Genomic DNA, 23,568 nt, shown 5'->3' on the forward strand with positions numbered 1-23,568 from the left:
AATACTTATAGTTAGAGAGATATTTATTTCTGAACCCTTCAAAAATATACTTTTATTTGCTTTTTTAAGTATTTTAAACCAAATAAATAATTTCCCTTTCGTTATGAATGCTTTACTATCATTAAAGTTATAATATCTAAATAAACACTGAAAATTAAAAAGATGTAGCCTTGTAGCTCTATAGAATGTATGAATTCGTAGCGTCTCATTTTCGTAGCACTGTTATGGTCCACTTTATACAGTGCCATCTATCGGATAAACGCGTATTTCTTTCATAATAGTTTTCTTGGTTCAACTTTCCACCACGAGACCGCGTAGTCGTCTCGCTACTAAACCTTTTCGTTTTGCAAGTATTTAGACAGGTGGCGTTGTTTGAGTTCGTATGGCGTAGTAGTGTCGTAGTCCATTGCTCGTAGTAAGCAGGTAGGAAAAAAGAAATGTTTCACATATTTCTAATAATGGTAATGATCCGAATAGTTAGTGTATAAAAATGTGTTAGCTAATATGAACTAATTTATCACAGGTTTGTATGCTATTAAACCCACTTGCTTTTATGGCAACGGCATGGTTATATGATTGAACACTTGTTAGCTAGAGGGCGTTCTTTTATGTTTACAAATATTTTATAACAACAATAAACAAACAACAAACATTAATATGCCTGTATGTCGTTACGCCTTCCCACGATTGTAATTAAATCGTTCAAACAAAGGCTATAATTAATACATAAAAATGTTAATAAAATATTTATCTGTGTCTTTATAACTCTGAATTCTGAAACGTGTGGTTAAGCTTGAATCAAATTGAAGCTTTTAAGCTTAACTACTTATAATAGGGAAATGGAAATAAATGAATCGTCTACGAAAAGTCCATTGATGAATCGGTCGTAGGAGAATGGTTGCGGAATCTCTTAACTAGCTAGACGTCTTTTTAAGGCTGAGTTGCACCAACTTACTTTAACCGTAACAATAACCGGAGATTAATTTTAAACTTTCGCATTGCATAATTGAATTAATTTTAAACTATCCGCGTATCGCGTTAAAACCCGTTTAAATTAATTCAATAACTGGTGCTTTGTATATGGTAATTGACAGATTTCTGAAGTTTGTTAAAGTTAAAGTAAGGTGGTGCAACTAGCTTAAATAATTAATTAGAAGATTAATGTTATACTTCCCTAATTATCGGTCACGTAACACTGTTGTATAATTGAATTAAAAATAGTTAAACAGATTATATTATCAATGTTCAACTGTTGATAGCAAGCTATAACTTAAGGTCCTCCTACATGTCGAACCTCACAAAAACCTAATGTTAGGTACCTACCTAGTTTGGGAAATAATTTGATTACTTGTAAAAAAACAAAATGTATTTTATTTAATGACGTGGTGGTCGTTATAAATCCTCAGTTTAATTAAAATCGTGAATGTCAAACGGCTAAAGTACTTTATTCTGTCACTTTTTTGTTTTGCACTAGGCTTTTCTTGCGGTTTCACTCGTATTGAACTTTCTGCAGTCAAAGTAAGACTAACGAATAATTTATAAGTTTTATTATATTGAAAGTTTTGGGCACATACACGTCGTGGCCTGCGCTGACAATAAGTTCTTATAAGTTTCAATATCAGATTAGCAGTTCAAATTTCACCGAAAACCACTTAGAAGTTAGATTTTCTATCATTGCATGATAAAATATAAATGTATATTTGAGTATTCACTGAATTTGTATAAAGTTAATGTGTATGTACTGGCCATGACATTGCCCCCAAGCTTTCAGCGCGTTTATTGGACAATTTCGCCTTTATAATATTAGTGTGATAACATCTACCTCTAGGTACTAAAGTCAATCAATCACGTCAGATTCTACTTTAACATATTAAGGTTTTATGGTGTTCTTAAATAACCGGTTTTGAGGAAACCCAATTATCTGCTGCGAATAAAAATAGTTTTCTTAGAAACTTCTCGTATAACTCGATATGTAAATTTCTTTAATTAAAAACATGATAACTACTTGTAAACTATTAATCTCTTAAGTATGTGGGTACTTCTGATTGGTATAGGCGATTTATTGCGGATGTGAAACGGATATAGAGTGCCCTTGGAAATAAACGTTTGTAGATCACCATACAATGAGCTTTTTGCATGTAGCCACCCACGATGTCAACTATCCGTCCACAAATGTCAACAGCTCGCTACCGCTGCCTACTACCGCGAGAGCCAACAGTAGCAGACACTTAGGAGCGACCTTTACCACTGATATCGGCGACATTTACAAGGACGATCACTTTGTATTCCTAGACGCCCAAACGATCTCGGGTATCAATCGTAGATATTATCATTAGTATAAATAGCAGGACGAGTCCGAAATAGGCATCAGTCGACCGTGATCGGTGCGAAGTGATCTTCCTTACTCGGATCCCAACACAGACCTCGTTCGATATGAGATCGCTGGTGGTGTTGTGCGCTGTAATCGCCGCGGCGGTGGCCGCCCCCTCGCTGTACGTGCCCTCGGCCGTGTCCCATCAGTCCCGGGTGGACGTGCACTCGTCCCCAGCTGTGGTGACTCAGTACGTAGCTGAGCCAGTAGTCGCTACTCACGTGGTAGCCGAGCCCGTGGTAGAGGCGCGCGCTGTCTACGCCGCCCCCGCTGCCGTGTCCCACCAATCCCGCGTGGACGTCCGCTCATCCCCTGCCGTAGTCGCTTCTGTCCCCGTGGTCGCATCCGCCCCCGTCGTCGAGCCTGTGGTGGCCTACGCCGCCGCTCCCGTCAGCACCGTGTACGCCGGTGGTTCTGCCGTGTCCCACCAGTCCCGCGTCGACGTGCAGTCCTCCCCGGCCGTGGTTTCCGAACATCTAGTGGCCCCCGTGGTCGAGGCCCGCTCGGTTCTGACCCCCGCTGTGTACAGCTGGTAAATCTAGATTACAGTATTAAGGATCCCGTAAGCGTTAAAGAAAATGTATGTATTATGTAAATAAATAAAATTTTTACACATTATGAATACGTTTTATTTTATTAATACGCGCTTATAGCAGTCATGTTGTAAAATGTTAATGTTTATTAAGAACAATATTGCAAGTTTTAGAAGCGAAATCAGCGCTAAATGTTAGTATAATTTGGATGTAAGTTTTATTTCAGTATAAAATGCTTAAAATCTGACAATCTGATGTCCTTAGGGTATCTTTAAAATCACGTAGACAAAGCTATGAGTAGGAATAATACATAGTAACTGAACTTGAGTAAACAGTACGAAAGTATATTATTTTTACTAAAAACCTGAATAATATCTACGTAAAACCTGATTAATATCATTTAGAGATATGAGAATTCACATTCAAGTATTTAGGATGTCAGTGACGGACTAAAAGCTACACAAGCGAAACTTTAAGTAGAAGCTTTTTTTAATTAGAACGAGGAAGCTCTAGGTCTCTTAACAAACGTTAAAAATCTGTCAAATTCCATAAAAAAACACCGGTTATCGTTATAGTTACGGTTAAATTTAGGTGGTGCAACTCAGCCTAATGGTCCAATCCAGCCTTAATATTACAGAGGCGGTATTATTTTAAATTACAATTATGGACCCTGTCGGGCAACAGCATTTTAGAAGAAACGTCAACTGATGGCTAGAGATGATCAGAAGGTGCTAGTACATAATACTCGTAGTTTGTAATGAATCATTTGACTTGTATTTAAAATTGAAATTTTATCCGTGAACATTATCTCTATCGTCAGCTAAAAAGTGTCAAAGCTCGTAACTCCATTAGATCAAATACAGAAAGCACATTTTTTTATGTGACAGGAGGCAAACGAGCAGACGAATCTTCAGCAAGAAACTTTTGTTATGAAGTTTTTATAAATAGGTAAGTAGTTATTACAATTAAAAGAAATTACATGAAAATTCGCGGCAAGTGTCTAAAACGGAGTTATGAGATTTAGAAAAATGAAATCGTACAGTACTCGTACAGTTGTATGTACAAAGATAAGGAGACATGTAAAGTGCCCCATAAGGGCTAACTTTTCTTTCTTTTTTATTATTTTCTATAATAATTTTGACGTTCATAAGTGCCACTTGTGGTCTAAACTGAATAAATACTTTTGATTTTGATTTTGATTTTGAATAAAGTACGTTTATGTTGCCAAGTAGAGCCCATTGAATTAATATTTACCTACTTACGTAGCACTTTAGTTGTACTTGTAGTACATTAGATATATCGTAACTCAATAGTAGACCTATCAAAGCTACATAGAGGTTGTTAGGTAAATGAGTTTATGAGCCGACACTAGCCCATGTTACAGAGGAGTAATATTTTTTTTAATTTTGATACAAATCTGATTTTATAATTAAAGAAATTAAAATGATGATATCAAATTTCTGACTTCACCATACCATTTATAATTATGCACATGTTAACATGGGTCAGTGTCGGCTTATAAACCCATTTACCTAACTATGTACGAGTATAAGATGCCACAAAGTTTGGCTTGAGGTGCTGTCATGTGTTACATCGAAATCGATATGTCAACTGAGTCACAAAGTATTCGTTTTGTTCATTTGTTTTTACACAACTCAAGCGGTCTAGTTTTATAGTCCATTCATAAAATGTAGTTGAACCTGATAAACAAGTAATAACATAACGTATTACATAATATCGGAACAATAACTTATTTATTTATTACAAGTCCTATTGAATTGGAATGCTTGCATCTGACCTTGCCAAATTCTTACTCGTACATTGTGTGCACGTTAATTTGAAATGAATTATTTTCCGGGTTACATAATTACGTCATTGATAATAATTTCACTGTATTGTTTTTGCTCATCTCATTGCAATCTTTTTAATTATACTTTGCGTGATTTTGTATTAAAATGTAAAACATATTATGCAGTTATTTATGTATACAAATGATGTTTTATTGTATAACCCGATCATTTCGATTGTTTAAAGAATGTTTTGAGCTTACGTATATGAAGAATATACCTTTGATAAGGACATACAAGATGTTAATAACTTAGAATAATGTTTGCTTTAATCATTATTTTAATTTTTATTGATATTTCAATGCTTTTAAAAGTTAATATTAATATTAAGTAGTAATAAATCTAAGAAATAATACGAACAGTTAGCATTTTTAGTAATCTTACACACATTATTTTATCTAGATACTATTTGCAAATATTATTCTCGTATTTACATTACATCACCATATTTGCCTTGCAAGTTTGACTCGGCGTTTGAATGTCCATAATTGAAGTCACTTTAAAAGTAGTTGCTATAGTTGTTGAATTCCACTGATTAGGGAGGAATGTCTACGTCATCTGTCGGAACTTTGGTTTCACTCGTACCTCCAGAAATAGCAACTCATTGGAATATATCCTGGTGTAAAATATGTCCATAAACATGTTACATTTACAAAATAATAATTGAATAGGTGCTAAGCATGGATTAGAATTGAAAATTCTTTCCTTAAATTTTCCTATGGGGTTTTTTGCTCGCGGATTTATGGCAAACGTACTTATCAGAAATAAGATCAATCGCTGCGGAAAAGCTGCCCTCAACGAGGTTGTTTACTTTCACCTGTAATGATTTTAGAATTAATATTGTATTTTATACGATTATTAGTTGCTTATAAATAGTTATTGTAATAATTTTGGTAGAATTTAAAAACCCATTATTAAAATTAAATACTTTACTTGATTACTTCCTGGACATTGTTGCAGATATTAATTTATTTTGTATTATATTCAATTACATATTTCATGTTTATTATTTAATGTAATTATTTTAGAAATTTTATTGTATACAATTTAGTATTTTAGATATAAATTGTTATTTAAGTATTGATTTTGACTACTTCCGGGGCATGCTGTCGATAAGTCGTTTCGAGCCGGTTGACTTGGACGAATGGAAGGGGAAGTTGCCTTATCGNTAAAACTTTTGTTGCTCCGCTCGCGTCTTCATAACTGTTGTGTTGACGTCTCGAAAGTTTATGACTATAGGAACTTCAACTTTGTTCTCTAGCAAATGTCTGAAGTGTACCAACTCCGGACAAACTTTTGGAATCTTATACAGGTTTTAGTCTAAATAAGTAGCCATAATCAAATAAAAATGTAGTTATGGCAGACACCGATTATTTTTTTTAGATGGTGATAATGTTATAAAGAAAAATAATACCGGTGAACTTTACGGTTCGTGGTAATAATATATTTTAAAAATTATTTTCTTCAGATCATTTTTTTTTTCAAAGATAATATGATTATTAGAGATGAAACGGATAGTTGTTTGGCCGGATACCGGATACCGGATATCCGGCCAGCTGCTAGGCCGGATAGCCGGATATCCGGCGGCCGGATAGTTGGCCCATTGTCTCGTTGCATGTCGTGACGAGTATAGCTCCGCACAGGTGCTTTGAACGCGATCAGTGGGTCTATTAGTAGACTAGACTAGTCACACTTTTCGAAAATCGAATCCGTCCGAATAGAATATCAGATTTTGCCACTTGTCTAGGGGGCAGATCAATTCAATTTCGGTTGCAATCGTGAGTGTGTGATTGAATAGCGAAAAGGACAATGGGCAAAATGGTACCCGGCTCCAATAGATATGTGTCTAGTATCGTTTGAAAGGTCTTACCGAGATGAACAACTTTTACTATGACCACCAGCCTCAGATCTGGTTGTGTACGAAGATATACATACTTTTTTGCAGAATGCTACCCAGCTCCAATAGTTATGTTTGTAGTGTCATATGAAAGGTCTTACCAAGACGAACAACATTTACTATGGCCACCAGCCTCAGATCTGGTTGCGTTCGAAGATAAAGATACTCTTTGTGTAACCTAAGTATCATACAGTATGAAGGGGGACGCGCTAGGGGCAGGGCACCGACGAGATGGTCGCGGTGAGGAAGACGGTGGACGGGAGTTTGCATCGTGCGGTCCACACAGCTTATGACCGCAGTCTGTGGAGGAAGACTATCTGTGGTCGCGATCCTCATCAGTGAGGGACCGAGGAAGAAGAAGAAGAAGTATCATACGTGTCCATCGTATGGTACTTAGGTTATGCGAGGCAGGAAGGGTTTACTGCTCCAGCATCCTTCCTTAACTCTATAATTATTGATGGGGACAATTGTGAAATAAATATTTTTATTCAAAGAAGTTACCCCCTTATTAATAAAAAGTTACACGTAGGAAGAACCTTGATTAAAAAAAACCTTGATTAAAAGATTATAATGACATTTCCATACCAAATGACAATTTAAGCCAGAGTTCAACTAGGGTGTAACTTTTATTAATAAAGGGGTTAAAGTTTTATTTCTTCTTAAGGGTTTTATTATGGGTTGCTAAAGCGAATAAACCCACAAGACCCAATAAGTCCACCTACAAGATGGTGCCCACAGCGTGTACGGTGCCGGCGCCTACGGTCACGGTGTATCTTCCATCTACGGTGCTCACGCTGGCTTGGGTCTCTCTCACGGCCATCTCCTGAAGAAGCGTTCTCTTGCTCACGTCTACGCTCCCGTTGCCCACGTTGCTCACATTGCTCCCTCCGCCGTGTCGCATCAGTCTCGCGTTGACGTGATCTCGAAACCCGCTGTGGTGTCCGAGGTCGTGTCTGCCCCCGTGGCCGTCGCTCACGCCGTCCCCTCCGTGTCCTACGCTCACGTGGCGCCCCTCGCGCACTCCGCCGTCTGGACCGCCCCCGCTGCGCATCTTTCCCATTCCGGACTCTTCCATTCCGCCCTTTGGTGAACAACGATTCGACGAACGATGTAGTTTTCGTTTTAATAGTTTATTTTATTAAAATGAATAGACAAATATAGACCAATTTTACAAATTTACACATTTCTTTAATTTCAATTGATGCCTAATCACCCCAAACATTACTAAGTAAGAGTATTATCAATTATTGAAGTATCTATGTATAATACATAGTTACATAAGTTAAGAATTTATAAAATAACAGACGAGTATTTTGTGTCATGTTCCCTAGAGAAATTGACGGATAAATAAAGTGATATCAGATTGGAGTGGCTACTGATGTTGTTAGAGTATTAATAAAGTTGCTACGAGTAATTTTGACAGTAGCAGTGGCAATTACTTTTGTAATAAAAGAAATAATAGCAAACTTTAATATACTCAACATCAAATAAATCGCACCTTCCGCGACGCGAACTTTTTTTCTGACACAATCATGGTGCTCCAACAATATTGGTGTTATTTGAATAAATATCCTTAAAGAAAAACACATTTAATCCCAACTAATATTATAAATGCGAAAGTAACTCTGTCTGTCTGTCTGTCTGTCTGTCTGTCTGTCTGTCTGTCTGTTACGCTTTCCCGCTTAAACCTCGCAACCGATTTTGATTAAATTTGGCATAGAGATAGTTTGAGTCCCGGGAAAGAACATAGGATAGTTTTTATCCCGGTTTTTGAAACAGGGACGCGCGCGATAAAGTTTTTCTGTGACAGACAAAATTCCACGCGGGCGAAGCCGCGGGCGGAAAGCTAGTTTCTTAATAAATGATTAACATATACCATAAATGTGACTTGAAAAATGACCTCACTTTGGGCTCACTTGTGGGATCAATTAGACCAATTTTTATGGTTATAAAACCAAATAATAACCTCACGTGTCCTCTTTAACAGATGGATAGCGATTAATAAAGTTGGTTCAAGCGTAACAACTACCTATTTTTCGAAGAAGTGACTCTGGATCCTTCTAAAGACACATTTTTGGGATAAAAACCTTTCTTTTAATGAAATTAAGTTTAGAACTAGGCTTTCAAATGGTACCAATGTTGGTGGGAAGTGAGGATGCATACTTTTGAAAAGTGCTTGTTGCGGAAGGTGCGATTTATTTGATGCCGAGTGTAGTTGTAGGAAAGTTTTTATTTTCATTTCGAAGATAAGTAATAGTCGTTAAGATTAAGTCGACTTGTACGAGGAATTTGCAAAAAAGTTTTGTCTTTTGAGAGTCTTTATACCACAAATAATTACGTGTATCAGTCACACTCTAATTATTTTCAGGGGTACTAATAATAATTCTTGTTAATTATACAGCAGTTTAACACAGGAACATAATGTCATGGCTTCGGAAATTATAGACAGGTCGGTAGTTTAAACCATTGGCTCAATTAGCTGATTTATAACCACTGCAAAAGCAATGGAACAAGTATGTCATTAAACTGATCCGGTATTTACGATATTTTAAGATTTCTCATAATTTTGACGATATTTTAAAATATAAGATTATTGGGATAAAGTGTGACAAGGTGACAACTGAACAATCAACGATTTTTACCACAACCTTTTAGTACCAAATAAATATTTTTTCTTTCTTACTTTCTTTCCTTTATAATGAGGACATACTACGTAATTCAGTCGCTAAGCGTTTGTGATGGTTCGTTCATAGAGCTTGGCATGCCACCCGAGACACGTAAGTTATATTTATACATACCTACTTGTAAATATACTTTTTGCATAAGATGTTGCAGTAAAACTTATAATCGGTCAACACCATTTTTGACTAATTTTTCTAGTCGTAAAGTGATATTAACGAAGGGCGTCTTATCTTTTGTAGTCAATAGTCGTTTTGACTGATTATGAGTTTGACTATAACAGTACTTATTATTATTCTGTGATATAACATATACATCTGAAACGTGGTCGCTTACTATGGGCCTCATAAGAAGTCTCAAGGTCACCCAAAGAGCGATGGAGCGGGCTATGCTCGGAGTTTCCCTGCGTGATCGAATCGGAAATGAGGAGATCCGAAGGAGAACCAAAGTGATAGCACGCAGAATTGCTAAAATCAAGTGGCAGTGGCCGGGGCACATAGCTCGTAGAGACGATGGTCGTTGGGGCAGAAAAGTTCTCGAATGGCGACCACGGGCTGGAAGACGTAGCGTGGGCAGGCCTCCTACTAGGTGGACCGACGATCTGGTAAAGGTCGCGGGAGGAGCCTAGATGCGGGCGGTGCAGGACCTTTCATTGTGGAAAACCTTGGGGAAGGCCTTTGTCCAGCAGTGGATGTCATTCGTCAACATATTTTATTTTTCTAAACATGACAACAAAGGTGTATGCAAAATTATCTTAATCAGATAGGATGTACACGTAGGTTCCATTAAGTGGTCGCTAACTTGTAGGTACATCCGAACAGTTCAAGTTAAATAAAAGCTCGTAAAGTATAGAAACATCTTAAAGCTTTTGCCTCCTTGTTACACTTTCTATGCTAACTAAAAACGATTTTAAATAGGAGAAAGAAACATACAATTAATATTGTTATTAAGTAAAACAAGTATACAACTCTGGACTTACTTAAAACATTCTTAGTTCATTTGTAGAAGGTTATCGGGTATCGTTAAAACTTACTTCACTTGAAATTACATATTAAGTCATATTTTCATTATTCAGTCTTAAAATTGGCAACAATGTCACTGAAAATGTTCGTTAATACTTTTAATTTTATTTATCAATGCTAAGCCCATGTTTGGCATAAAAATAGGCTCAAGGCACAAACTAAAATGTTTTGTTACCTCTGTCTATCCTGTTAGCCTGTGACTGTTCTAAGTAGTGTTTTTATTTACGAGAACTTTTGGCAAATTGCTTATTATGGAATACACACAAAATACGAGTAAGTGTCTCCTTTGAAGGTTTTATGCTAATGTTTTGAAATAACTCTTATGTAGAGGAAGGAGGTTGAGATATACGAGTATAGAAAAANCGCCCACAGCGTGTACGGTGCCGGCGCCTACGGTCACGGTGTATCTTCCGTCTACGGTGCTCACGCTGGCTTGGGTCTCTCTCACGGCCATCTCCTGAAGAAGCGTTCTCTTGCTCACGTCTACGCTCCCGTTGCCCACGTTGCTCACATTGCTCCCTCCGCCGTGTCGCATCAGTCTCGCGTTGACGTGATCTCGAAACCCGCCGTGGTGTCCGAGGTCGTGTCTGCCCCCGTGGCCGTCGCTCACGCCGTCCCCTCCGTGTCCTACGCTCACGTGGCGCCCCTCGCGCACTCCGCCGTCTGGACCGCCCCCGCTGCGCATCTTTCCCATTCTGGACTCTTCCATTCCGCCCTTTGGTGAACAACGATTCGACGAACGATGTAGTTTTCGTTTTAATAGTTTATTTTATTAAAATGAATAGACAAATATAGACCAATTTTACAAATTTACACATTTCTTTAATTTCAATTGATGCCTTATCACCCCAAACATTACTAAGTTAAGAGTATTATTGCAGTATCTATGTATAATACATAGTTACATACGAGTAAGTTAAGAATTTACAAAATAACAGACGAGTATTTTGTGTCATGTTCCCTAGAAAATTGACTCATAAATAAAGTGATATCAGATTGGAGTGGCTACTGATGTTGTTAGAGTATTAATAAAGTTGCTACGAGTAATTTTGACAGTAGCAGTGGCAATTACTTTTGTAATAAAAGAAATATAGCAAACTTTAATAGTTGTAGGAAAGTTTTTAAGATAAGTAATAGTCGGTAAGATTAAGTCGACTTGTACGAGGAATTTGCAAAAAAGTTTTATCTTAAGAGTCTTTATACCACAATAATTACGTCTATCAGTCACACTCTAATTATTTTCAGGGGTACTTATAATAATTCTTGTTAATTATACAGCAGTTTAACACAGGAACATTATTTTGCATAATGTCATGGCTTCGGAAATTATAGGCAGGTCGGTAGTATATACCATTGGCTCAATTAGCTGATTTATAACCACTGCAAAAGCAATGGAACAAGTATGTCATTAAACTGATCCGGTATTTACGATAATTCAACTTATAATTTTGAAGATATTTAAAAATATAAGGTTATTGGGATAATGTGTGACGTGGAGACAACTGAACAATTAATGTTTTTTTATTCGACAAACAAAAGGTGTTTTGTAAATTCTTCTTCGATGCGTCTCATGCCCAGTACCTCCAATATCAGTATGAAGTGCTAATTTTCTGACACTCTGTATATCGTGTGAGAAATCAACCAAAAAAGACATCAACAAAATGGTTAAAAAATAAATATGAATGGTCGGCCTTCTTTAAATGAGGGCATAAAACGTGGTGTTAGACTTCATTAATGGCTAGTTATCTGTGATGGTTCGTTCATACAGAGCGTAGCATGCCTCCCGCTGAGGCACGCTGACATTAACTTAATTATTTGAAATTTTATCTTATTTATTAACTATTATTTTATTAAATTTTGAAATTTTTACACGTCTGCGAGCAGATTGAACACATGAGCTTAATTACCATAATATTGTTACCTTTTATTACTGTGTTTTTGGCAAATAAACGTTTTAACTTGAACTTGAACGATCTCTTCCAGACAACCTAGGGTTGTTTAAAATAAGTAAGAATGTGAAGGTAATCATATTTTTTCAGATACGATACGTAATTAGGCTACTCAAACTGCGGATAAGCAACTGTGTTTTCTTCTATTTTATGTAGTGTTCATGAATCCTAATCATCCTCACTGTGACTAAATCCTGTAATTTCTGTGTAGCGATTTTATTTCCGCAATATCAAATAATGGCATTTAACATATTTTATTTTTCTAAACATGACAACAAAAGTGTATGCAAAATTATCTTAATCAGATAGGACAGGTTTCCATTAAGTGGTCGCTTACTTGTACATCTGAACAGTTCAAGTTAAATAAAAGCTTGTAAAGTATAGAAATATCTTAAAGCTTTTGCCTCCTTGTTACACTTTTTATGCTAACTAAAAACGATTTTAAATAGGAGAAAGAGACATAAAATTAATATTGGTATTATACATATCTCTGGACTTACATAAAACATTCTTAGTTCATGTGTAGAAGGTTATCGGGTATCGTTAAAACTTACTTCACTTGAAATTACGTATTAAGTTATACTTTCATTATTCAGTCTTAAAATTGGCAACAATGTCACTGAAAATGTTCGTTAATACTTTTAATTTTATTTGATCAATGCTAAGCCCATGTTTGGCTTAAAAATAGGCTCAAGGCATAAACTAAAATGTCTTTTTGTTACCTCTGTCTATCCTGTTAGCCTGTGACTGTTCTAAGTAGTGTTTTTATTTACGAGAACTTTTGGCGAATCGCTTAAGGAATACACACAAAATACGAGTAGGTAAGTGTCTCCTTTGAAGGTTTTATGTTAATGTTTTGAAATAACTCTTATGTAGAGGAAGGAGGTCGAGATATATAGAAAAAATATACAGAAATGTTATGGTTTTCACATATTTTATTTATAAATATTTTTTTTACATTTTTACAATTCACTAAGTTCTTAGGTTCGTCAGATTCGCTGTTCACCAGGCATGGACCAAGGGAGAGGCATGATGGTAGGCAGAGCTGTGGGCAAGGGGAGCGACCACACCGTGACCGTAGGCGCCGGCACCGTACACGCCGTGCGCGACAGGGGCAGCGGCGTAGACGCTGTGGGCGACGGGGGCAGCGGCGTACACGCTGTGGGCGACGGGGGCGACCACGGAGTGGGACACTACAGCGGGGCTGGTGCGCACGTCAACACGGGACTGGTGGGACACGGCGGAGGGAGCCACAGCGACGACGGGGGCGGCGTGGGCGACGATAGGGGCGGCGTGGGCAACGACGGGGGCGGCGACAGCGTGGGACACCACAGCAGGGCTGGACACGACATCAACGCGAGACTGGTGGGAGACGGCGGAGGGAGCGACGGCGACGACGGGGGCGCTGTAGGCGACGTGGGCCAGGGAGCGCTTCTTCAGCAGATGGCCGTGTCCAGCGAGGCCGTAGGCGGAGTGGCCGAGCAGCGGCGAGTAGGCGGCGTGCGCGAGCACGGGCGCGTGCACGGCGTGCGACACGACAGCGGGGCTGGAGTGCACGTCGACGCGGGACTGGTGGGAGACGGCGGCGGGCGCGAGCACGGAGTGGGCCACGGGCGCGGCGTACACGCTGTGGGCGACGGGGGCGACGACGGCGGCGTGGGCCACGGGGGCGTAGGAGTGCTCCAGCGCCTTGGCCTGCAGGTGCAGGGCGCGCGCGCCGATGACCTCGGCGGTGTCCAGGGGGCGGCCGTGCGGGTCCAGCACGAGCGCGGGGTGGTGCGCGGGCTGCGCCAGCGGCACCAGCGAGCCGCAAGCTGCGGCGAACAGAGCGAACAACACCACCATCGGATTCATTGCGAACGTGGTCTGTGTTGTAATTCGACGAACACTAGAGGATCACTTCAAACCGTTGATCGGTCGACTGATACTGCTTACTCAACACACAGGCTTTTTATACTAACAGCCATGAAATAATTAGCTTATTATATTACGAGGCTTAAATTATTTGTGAACAAGCAATGTCAAGTGTCAGGTGAAAGTAAACAACCTCGTTGAGGGCAGCTTTTGCGCAGCGATTGATCTTATTTCTGATAAGTACGTTTGCCATAAATCCGCGAGCAAAAAACCCCATAGGAAAATTTAAGGAAAGAATTTTCAATTCTAATCCATGCTTAGCACCTATTCAATTATTATTTTGTAAATGTAACATGTTTATGGACATATTTTACACCAGGATATATTCCAATGAGTTGCTATTTCTGGAGGTACGAGTGAANTGAACGTGGTCTGTGTTTTCTGACGAACTAGATCACTTCAAACCGCACACGGTCGACTGATAAATTCGAGTTGCACTCCGTCATATTTATACTGACCGGATATAATTAAAAGGTAAGGCGAATTTCGACTTTAATAATATCTGTTAGAACAATGTCAGTTGTCAATAAAATGCGTGACCTCGGTGCGTGTGTGGCGGTCAAAGCGAAAGAATTTCGTGGTCGGAGTATGTAGTGCGCAACGGCGGCCATTCGCGATGCTTTAGCCGGGTAGTTCATACCGCCTGCTACGTAATAAAAGCGGTTATAACAATTATGATATCATAGCCAAAAAATGGGTAAACTAATTTAATATTTTGAGTTGGAAAATGAAAAGGGGGTTTACTTTAATATTTTCGCATTTTTGTAGAGAATTATTTTTTGTATTTTTTTATACTCTTGTGTCAAGTCGTATCATTTAACTTAAGTAGTTTAAATCTTCGACGTTATTTCATCCTATTGAATTGCAGTCCACATCTTCACTTAGCATCAACCACCATTTGAGGGGTTTTCAGATTGCCTAATTAAAATGCAATATTACATAATTATCACAACTTTGATAAAATACGAGTAATACACCGGTAAATAAGTTCAAGATTACATATTCGTTCGTATTTCTATCATTTTGTTCGCCGGGTCACAACAATTTGTAATCTATAATAATATAACCAAATTAAACATCAGAGCATCAATATGACTCACATCTTACGTTATCTGTTGAATGTATGAATGCATTTGCATTGATTTGATAAAAATAAATTCTAGGTCCGGTGAGAACCGGCTATAACAACTTCATAGCTTTTTCTGTAGATCCGGTTGGCCGAATAATTCATCTCACCAGCCCGACGACATAATTTTAGCTTGCAGCTTGTCCAGGACTTTGACATCCCACGTCCTTGTATTTACTTCATTCTTGGAAGGCCATATCTTAGCTTCCTAATGATTCCATAAGCGTATCTAAATCAATAAGCATTAGATCGTGAATGGCGCGCAGCCTTCGTCGGCGGCGCACGCGCCGAAGAAAGGAGCCGGGCGGCCATTCAAGCGCGAACTAGGAATTATTCGATTACTAACACTTTAGTTCCGTGTTTTTGTAGTTAAAGGACACACGGTTGATATAAGTGCGTTTCAATTGACTCTATACACAACTTAGAACTAAATTAAGTATGTTTCATGGAGAAACATTTACAAAAGAGCGAATATGTGATCATTTAGGCGTAAAATTGCTTACACATTAGGTTTTATTATATTGCTGCATTTATAAATAATACTTACGTGTCAACGTGCTTGTTTATTAATCTGGTTTACTGAAAGAACATTTTCCACTGTATAAAAATAATGCAAGAGTTACTATTTTTAGCTTATCCTAAAATAAATTATCTTTTCAATCTCAAGTCATTGCACTGCAAACAACTTACAGCGAACAGCATTTCATCCCCCAAAGTACGAAACAATCAATAAATAAACACTATGATAAAATAACTTTCACGCTGTCGATACAAATATTTTCGGGAACCTTAGAGTGACCGTAAGAAGGACGTTACACTTTCTCAAGGGCAAAGTTTAATACTTTTCTGGTCAGACGACGTAGACCGCTTGAATTGCTTGAACCCTGGTGTGGGACTTAAATCTCTAAACGCATTAGGTTGTAGATGACAGACAGATGGTTAATTAGTTGTATCTAAAATGCACTCAATGCAAAATGAGCCTTATGTTCCTCTGCAGAACATACGCCTTAACCCAACTTATGGGTGTGAAATATAGAGATTTGATGAAATTGATACTATTGATTGATATGAACAAAGATAATTTTTAAGTCACCGATACTTTGAGTTACAAAATGATTTGAGTATTACAATATGTGTTTTAAAATAAAAATATCTAGGTTTAAGTATCTAGGACAGAAAGTGCTAGAATTTTCATAAAAATACAGTTTTGTTGTAAAATATTTAGAAGAAGAAAGTAACTCTATCTCTTCGAATATCTTGCCATATGGAGGTAATATTAGCTCGCTCATTAACACTTCGAATGCTCTGTACACTTAATCACTCATTGCAGGTTAGGTGCATTGTCTGTATGAGTGTGAATAAGGATATTGCCGTGTATTGGGTTTATGTCATACTAGCCGGCGCCCAGCCATAGCTTTCGAAATAACAATGAGACCAGCTAGAGAATTGCAAGATTTGACGGACGGTAATATTGCATTAATATTCCTCTATGTACCTACGTAGAGTCGCACTTAAATTTCTTAGAAGGACTTTTATGTATACTAAGTACTGTTCAGAATAAAAAACACAGTGAGGGCGTGCGTTGGTTAAAATTATAACAATGTTTTATGGACCATTATTATGTCTTATTTTAAGATATGGTTTGTTTCAATCGATAAAACGCCTCGCATTTTGCAATTTTGATTCTTAAGAACACAGAGAGCAATATCTTAATTTAGCACAGACAGGCGCAATTAGTAGGTAGGTTCGTATAAAAATACACTTCTCTACTTGTTAACATTTATAAATAGAATTTCTTCGTTAGCTCAAAATCAACTACAAATAAGTATCTACACCCACGTGGTACTTACTAAGAATAAGATCGCATAATAAACAACCATTAAAATTTGTTTTGTTCTAATATAATAACGAAAATAACAGCCTCATCTAACATTCATGGTCTAATTAAATCAATGTTGCACATTTGAATAAATAAACAATTAATTTAGCAGCTTCCTAATTATATCAATCCACGTGTTGTACGTAATTACATCGTTATACTTCTTGAATTATGTGATTATCTAATTGTTAATTAGATAACGTTAGTAACGAGCTACTAAGTTTTTTAAAAGAATCAATGAAACGTTTTTCAACGCGGTCCATATTCTAAGTTTGCAATATGATGTCAATTAAGTATAGTGCCTATTTTCAGGTGTTGATATTGATATTGCGATCAATTCAACTGGTACTCATCTTATTAACGACCGCCGCATTCTTAAGTTTAACTAATGTCAAAAAATCAAGTTCTTAACTGCAAGTTCTTAAACTGTTCATTTAATTTCTAATATTTTTACGTGACCACCAACTTTGCATTTAGCATGAATGATCCAAATGACGGACATTAACCCTTCGGAAAGGGGCCACTAAGATGATTGCCCGGTGCCGCATGGTTGCCCGAGTTGCAGGATTGATAGCACCCGCGTCAGACGAAGGTTGACGTTACTTAATGCCGCATTGCCGCGTATGGATTCATTTGTTTTCCTTTGGGTCAACGGCCTGAGGGATGGGACCTCTATCATTTTGATTTAGACATTTGAACATGAATCGTTTTAAAGTTTGGATTGGGGTTCCTTGTCAATTATATAAAGTTTGTCCGTACCAGTTGTAGAGTTTTCGAAGTAAGGAGCTAGAATTATTTTTGTGTGGATGCTTAGATTAAAACAGAAAGGGAAGATACGAAGTGCGCTTAAAAACCGTTAAATAGTGTTTTATATCTTCTTAAGGTTTGTCCATACACTATTGTTCTCTGTACAAAGTACGTATCTAGATACCTATTGTGTATTTTTATACCTATGAAAAGACCATTTAGTTACTTCATTGACCTGGCTGACCCGGAATCCTTTGCTTAGTTTATAGCAATTCACCGCCCTGCTATCGCTTAAAGTAGGTAACTTCAATGCCGTAGGATACGAACGAACCTTGGTATAAATAATTATATCCAACTACATAATTATCCGAAGGCCATTTTATTAGTGTTCTAATATACAGGGTGGAATTTTGTAATGCCACCTGGAGGGAAAGTACTCTTAATATTATAGATAGAATTTTTTCTCAAAGAAAATATTCCTTTATTTAAAAAAAATAAAACTGCATTCAAAGATTTTCAATAATTTGCTTGCCACACCCGGGAAATCGAACCAACAACCTATGTCTTAAAAATTACACCCTGTATTTTTTTACATCGATCGTTAGGGTCAAGTATAAGGATGAAATCTCTCTAACAAACTTGATAAATCAAATGAAAGGAAAACCATGAAATCTTAAAATATCTTGATTATGTTACAGAAAATTGTATGGCATGGTAGTGAATTTTCGAAAATCTTTGAATGCAGTTCCCTTTCTTTTCAAAAATAAAGGAATGTTTTCTTTCAGTAAAATTTTGGTGGCATTAGAAAATTCCACCCTGTATACTCGTATAAAGGCTTCAATGGTCTAATGATTGAGAGTGTTGAACTCTCTTAACATGTTCTGTGTTGGACTCAAAGTTAAATAAGATATTAGTAAATTGGCAATTAAGTATGTTTGGTTAGTTCGATACTTGACTTGATTGTTTTTAAAGGAAGCTAGGTATAATGATGACCGAGAACTTGGTAACATGAGTTGCAAATTAAACGATTAAATCTTGGAGACAAAAAGGTTTTTGTTGTCTAGTATAGGTAGTCGACAGTAGGTACATAAAAACTATAAGTAAATACATTTAAGTTTTAATTACATAAGAACTCAAAGAGAATTGCTGATCTACTGTCATTCATACCCAATGGAATGATACTGTGACGATGTTTAAAGTTTACAGTAACTTAGTCACATTTCTGTTTAAGTTCATAGTACGCCAAATAACAACTTTGCAACACCTCGTCCTTGTACAAGAACACTTCCATTCTATAGTCACCAAAAACCTGCGGCACGTTGAATTTCGTGTTGTCGAAGTAGTACTGCTCGGCTATGTAGTCCCCCTGAAGAAAAATATACATTTAAGGTAGTTTATATCACTTAAAACACTTACGACTTATAATAGGTACTTACTCCTTTCCGACGAGGGTAAAAAAACTGATTGAATTTAGCCACTTTAATAGATTTTACCGAAGTCGACTGGGGAAGTCTAATTCCAGAAAAAGACAATTTCTGTATGCGGATGTTGATAGAAATTAATTAGGTAGCATTTACTACTTACACTACTTTCTTCTTGCTTCTACTAAATCTTTAAAAAGAGCCTGACATTAAAGTGACTGAGTGGCTTGCACTGCTTCTTCTCAGCTCTGGCCCATATTACTGTCTCGAAGCAGTGGTAGGGTTGGGACTTGTAAAAGTGCTCTTTGGGAACTTATTTGAATTTGAACTTATAGTTTCTGTAATAAAGCAACTTACGGCAGGAGTGGGGCATCCTTCGCTTCCCGCTTGCGATAAAATATCGTTCGCGATATCTCCCACAATACTCTTCAGTAGGTTACAAAGTGTGTCCTTCATGTAGTACGCGCCGGGTTTGTAGCCTCCATCTTTTTTTAGAGAGCCCTTAAGTTCGACCTGTAAAATATTATGGACTTCCAAGTGCACAAATATGGATGATAAATAAAGATATTCAACAGAGAATAAAGTAATCAACAGGTGGGCTACTTCTATGAACTTTGTGTAAGGCTAAAGAGAAAATGGGCTGGTCACAAACAATACGGAACTGATGGCCGTTGGGGTCGACGAATTATTTTGATATGGATAACGACTTTTAGAACTCCACCATAAAGTGGCGTCCATATAAGAAGCTAAGGATAAGGCATAGTGGAAAATGTTTTAATGGAAAATTATCCGTATTCCAATAGAAGACTGATCATAATGATATAAATTAATAGTAAACCCAGAGTAGGTGAAGTCACCTGATGTAAAAACTAACTGCTGTTAGCCAATATCCAGATAGTCACTTCACTAGTGTTGTGTTTTGAAATTCTTACAATTTTTGGCTTACAGTACAGGTATTATCGAATCTCATGAGTCTGTATGAAAGCAAAACGTTATGAAATTTCGTAGATAGTATTGGTACCATCTGTGCGGCAACCCGATCGTCCTTATAGCCCGCAGTCTGCTTGATATTGAATCTACTACTTGACCTTCATTACTTGGGTTTTTATTGGTGGTCAAGCTGTAGATTCTGGATTCTGGTTACACAGGAGTTACAGCGTTGGGCACGTAAGGAAGGTGGGAATAGCCCCGTACCCCTATGTATCTAAATAAGAAACACTCACAACTATGTCGTCTCCAAGGTCATACGGCGCCCCGAAGCTAATTTCCAAAACATTAGTGCTTCGGTTATATTTCTTCTGAGTAATACCAAAACGCACTACGGGATCCACATCATCGCAATCTGACAATGATTGGAATAGAAAATCTGATGGGCCCTGTTGAAAACCATTATTTCAATGTATCATATTAATTTATTAGTTGTAGTACCTAGTATTATTAGTACCTAGTAGGTAAATTACATATTTTACATAAATATTATACATGTATAACAGGTTAAGTGCTATCTAAATTATAGTGTTACACAAAAGTAATTGATCTAGCGAAGCATTTAAATAAGTATAAATTAAACAATTTAATTGACATTAGATTTAAATCTATACTAATATTATAAAGCTGAAGAGTTTGTTTGTTTACTTGTCCGCGCTAATCTCCGGAACTACTGGTCCGATTTGAAAAATTCTTTCAGTGTTAGATAGCTCATTTATCGAGGAAGGCTATAGTCTATACAACATCACGCTACGATCAATAGGAGCAGAGCAATAATGAAAAATGTTGCGAAAACAGGTTTTTCACGCGTACGAAGTCGCGGGCACAGCTAGTTATTATTATTAATGTAAACATTGATAATAATATTATATAAAGTATTCTAAAATAGGTAAGAATAAGAAAACAAAAACAATCAAGGCATATCATCCAGAACGGAATATTATTTTCATAGTTTACTTTGTGCCTATAATTAGATATTGTTCTTATTTCAATGATATTATTACAATACAATTTGATAAGCTGAATCTATTAAATAAAATGTATCTTCAAATTATGTATTTAATTTAATTATTAAATATTAAGCTTAAATATTAGGTACTCAATATTAATGGTTTACGTCTGTAGCTACTAAGTAGGTGTGGTGGTGTAGGTAATGACTTATGAACTTTATTTTGATAGTCTTCGAATACTTACAACAATTTTGTGGTCACGCTGCAGCATAACCACGACCTTGATGACATAACATATCACCAACCACAGCAGAGCTTGGGCGAACATTATTGAATGGCTGGAAAAGTCCAGCTCCATTAATATGTCCTCGCATGTATTTTATAATCTTTGAACATCATCTAGGCTATTCATTTCCAGTGTACAACATAATCATAGACTGGAATTTAATAATACACGCAACTCATAGTTGCACGTGAAAGAGTTATGGGATAAAAATTGTAGGAGGGTTGATAAAGATAATTTTCAATATCGTTTTTTTAAATAGCATTATCAAACAAATCATGATCATGAAACGTTACAAATCATATCATCATTTCAGCCATAGGACGTCCACTGCTGAACATAGGCCTCCCCCAATGCTTTAAATGTTGATCGATTGGTAGCGGCCTGTGTCCAGCGCTTCCCTGCTACCTTTACGATGTCGTCGGTCCACCTTGTAGGTGGACGTCCCACGCTGCGTTTTCCGGTACGCGGCCTCCATTCCAGAACCTTTCTGCCCCATCGGCCGTCAGTTCTGCGTACTATGTGCCCTGTCCATTGCCACTTCAGCTTGCTAATCCGTCGGGCTATGTCAGCGTAAGCATAAGCATATATACAAATCATAATATCAATCATGAAAGTATAAAAAAAAAGTATGTATAATCCCCAAATGGACTTTATGAATGCTTAAAAACGAAACCTTGTTACATAAAAGTGTCAGACTATTTCTTCGGATTTATTGAAAGGAGATAGTGGTTGACCATCGAGTAATGCTCGCATAAATAGTAAAAGGTGTTATATAAGAGCCAACAGGCACGCGATACTTTAACATTGGCGTGTAAATTTTGGGTATTTTATGTTTTCAGGTTAAGATGATTAACGTGAACGATTGCCTCTGTAATGTTACTAATGACTGCCTTTTACTAAATTTCACGCTTTACGCACTTGATTTGGATGAATTCTTATTATCATCTACATAAATACATTGTCAATGAAACTTAAAGTACTCTGGCATACGGCTGGCGTAAAGTTTTATATCTGGGGGCACGGCAGTGCCCCTACCAAGTCGAGCAAAAAAGCGGCACGGCCGTACTATCATTTTCGACCCCCTGTATCATCGTTGTGGATAAATCTAGAAGACTGAATTTTCAGTATCCATGCAAGAATTGTAAAGACACGGTATATTTCAAATTTCATTCAATTTGAACCAGTAGGTAGTTTAAGAATTATAACGGATCAAGTTTCTTAATTTTGTCACTCACTGACTGACTGACTGACTGACTGACTGATTGACTGACTGACTGACTCACCGATCATCAAAATTCTAAGGCACTTCTAGCAGACCTAGAAGCTTCAAATTTGGAATATAAGTAGTGTTTGGTGTATGAATCAAGGAAAAACTAAAATATTTGGGGGCACGGTAGTGCAACCGTTAAGTCTAGCAAAATTTTTCAATTTCGGTCCAGTTTTATAAATATTTAACTACTTACTTAACCATATAAATATAAAGGCGCACGGTAGTGTCCCCGCCAAGTCGAGTAAAATTTTTAAATTTTGGTCCAGTTTTCTAGATACGTAACTGCTGTCTACAAAATACAAAAAGAAATGAGATCCCATCAAAAACAATACTTGTCAAAAAAACCAAGTCTCGCAACTCAGTTGTTCTACGGTAAAAAGTTGTGAGATCCATGTAATACCAAGTCCAGGCCAGGAAATTTTTAACGTTTTACATAAATATATTGACTTGGCCATCGCATGAAAACACGTGTCAATTAAATTATTTAGTGCGATGGCCAAGTCAATAATTTATGTAAAACGTTAAAGATTTCCTGGCCTCTTCCTTCCTACATGGATCTCACAACTTTTTACCGTAGAACAACTGAGTTGCGAGACTTGGTTTTTTTGACAAGTATTGTTTTTGATGGGATTGTCGATTTACCCCTTGAGCCAGCGATGTCAATGAGCCCAAACTCTGACTTATCTCATC

General features: G+C 37.4%; 4 protein-coding genes across 5 annotated transcripts; 2 read left to right on the top strand and 2 right to left on the bottom strand.

The window, feature by feature from the left end:
- The first annotated feature begins 2,357 nt into the window (after nucleotides 1-2,357).
- LOC114357682 (cuticle protein 38-like) lies at nucleotides 2,358-7,827 on the top strand. The gene is made up of 2 exons (XM_028311419.1): nucleotides 2,358-2,899; nucleotides 7,374-7,827. The coding sequence occupies exons 1-2, from the start codon at nucleotides 2,434-2,436 to the stop codon at nucleotides 7,736-7,738; spliced, it is 831 nt and encodes a 276-aa protein (XP_028167220.1). The 5' UTR covers nucleotides 2,358-2,433; the 3' UTR covers nucleotides 7,739-7,827.
- Nucleotides 7,828-9,152: 1,325 nt separating this feature from the next.
- Nucleotides 9,153-11,162, top strand: LOC114357683 (uncharacterized). The gene is made up of 2 exons (XM_028311420.1): nucleotides 9,153-9,161; nucleotides 10,678-11,162. The coding sequence occupies exons 1-2, from the start codon at nucleotides 9,153-9,155 to the stop codon at nucleotides 11,071-11,073; spliced, it is 405 nt and encodes a 134-aa protein (XP_028167221.1). The 3' UTR covers nucleotides 11,074-11,162.
- Nucleotides 11,163-13,215: 2,053 nt separating this feature from the next.
- Nucleotides 13,216-14,649, bottom strand: CPH8 (cuticular protein hypothetical 8). Of its 2 annotated transcripts, none has more exons than XM_028311463.1 (2): nucleotides 14,575-14,649; nucleotides 13,216-14,154 (listed from the first exon to the last, which is right to left on the bottom strand). In XM_028311463.1, exon 2 carries the CDS (start codon nucleotides 14,150-14,152, stop codon nucleotides 13,301-13,303), a length of 852 nt encoding a protein of 283 aa, XP_028167264.1. In that variant the 5' UTR covers nucleotides 14,153-14,154; nucleotides 14,575-14,649; the 3' UTR covers nucleotides 13,216-13,300. The 2 variants fall into 2 exon arrangements, with proteins under 2 accessions (XP_028167264.1, XP_028167265.1); XM_028311464.1 differs by having other exon boundaries at nucleotides 13,216-14,162; nucleotides 14,583-14,625.
- A 4,383-nt stretch (nucleotides 14,650-19,032) lies between these two features.
- On the bottom strand, nucleotides 19,033-21,660 carry LOC114357717 (uncharacterized). The gene is made up of 4 exons (XM_028311466.1): nucleotides 21,567-21,660; nucleotides 20,609-20,761; nucleotides 19,743-19,898; nucleotides 19,033-19,330 (listed from the first exon to the last, which is right to left on the bottom strand). The coding sequence occupies exons 1-4, from the start codon at nucleotides 21,648-21,650 to the stop codon at nucleotides 19,175-19,177; spliced, it is 549 nt and encodes a 182-aa protein (XP_028167267.1). The 5' UTR covers nucleotides 21,651-21,660; the 3' UTR covers nucleotides 19,033-19,174.
- Nucleotides 21,661-23,568: the final 1,908 nt, after the last annotated feature.

The sequence above is a fragment of the Ostrinia furnacalis genome, unplaced genomic scaffold (genome assembly GCF_004193835.3).
Source record: "Ostrinia furnacalis isolate ACB-3 unplaced genomic scaffold, ASM419383v2 OfSCF3323, whole genome shotgun sequence".
In the NCBI taxonomy this organism is placed as follows: domain Eukaryota; kingdom Metazoa; phylum Arthropoda; class Insecta; order Lepidoptera; family Crambidae; genus Ostrinia; species Ostrinia furnacalis.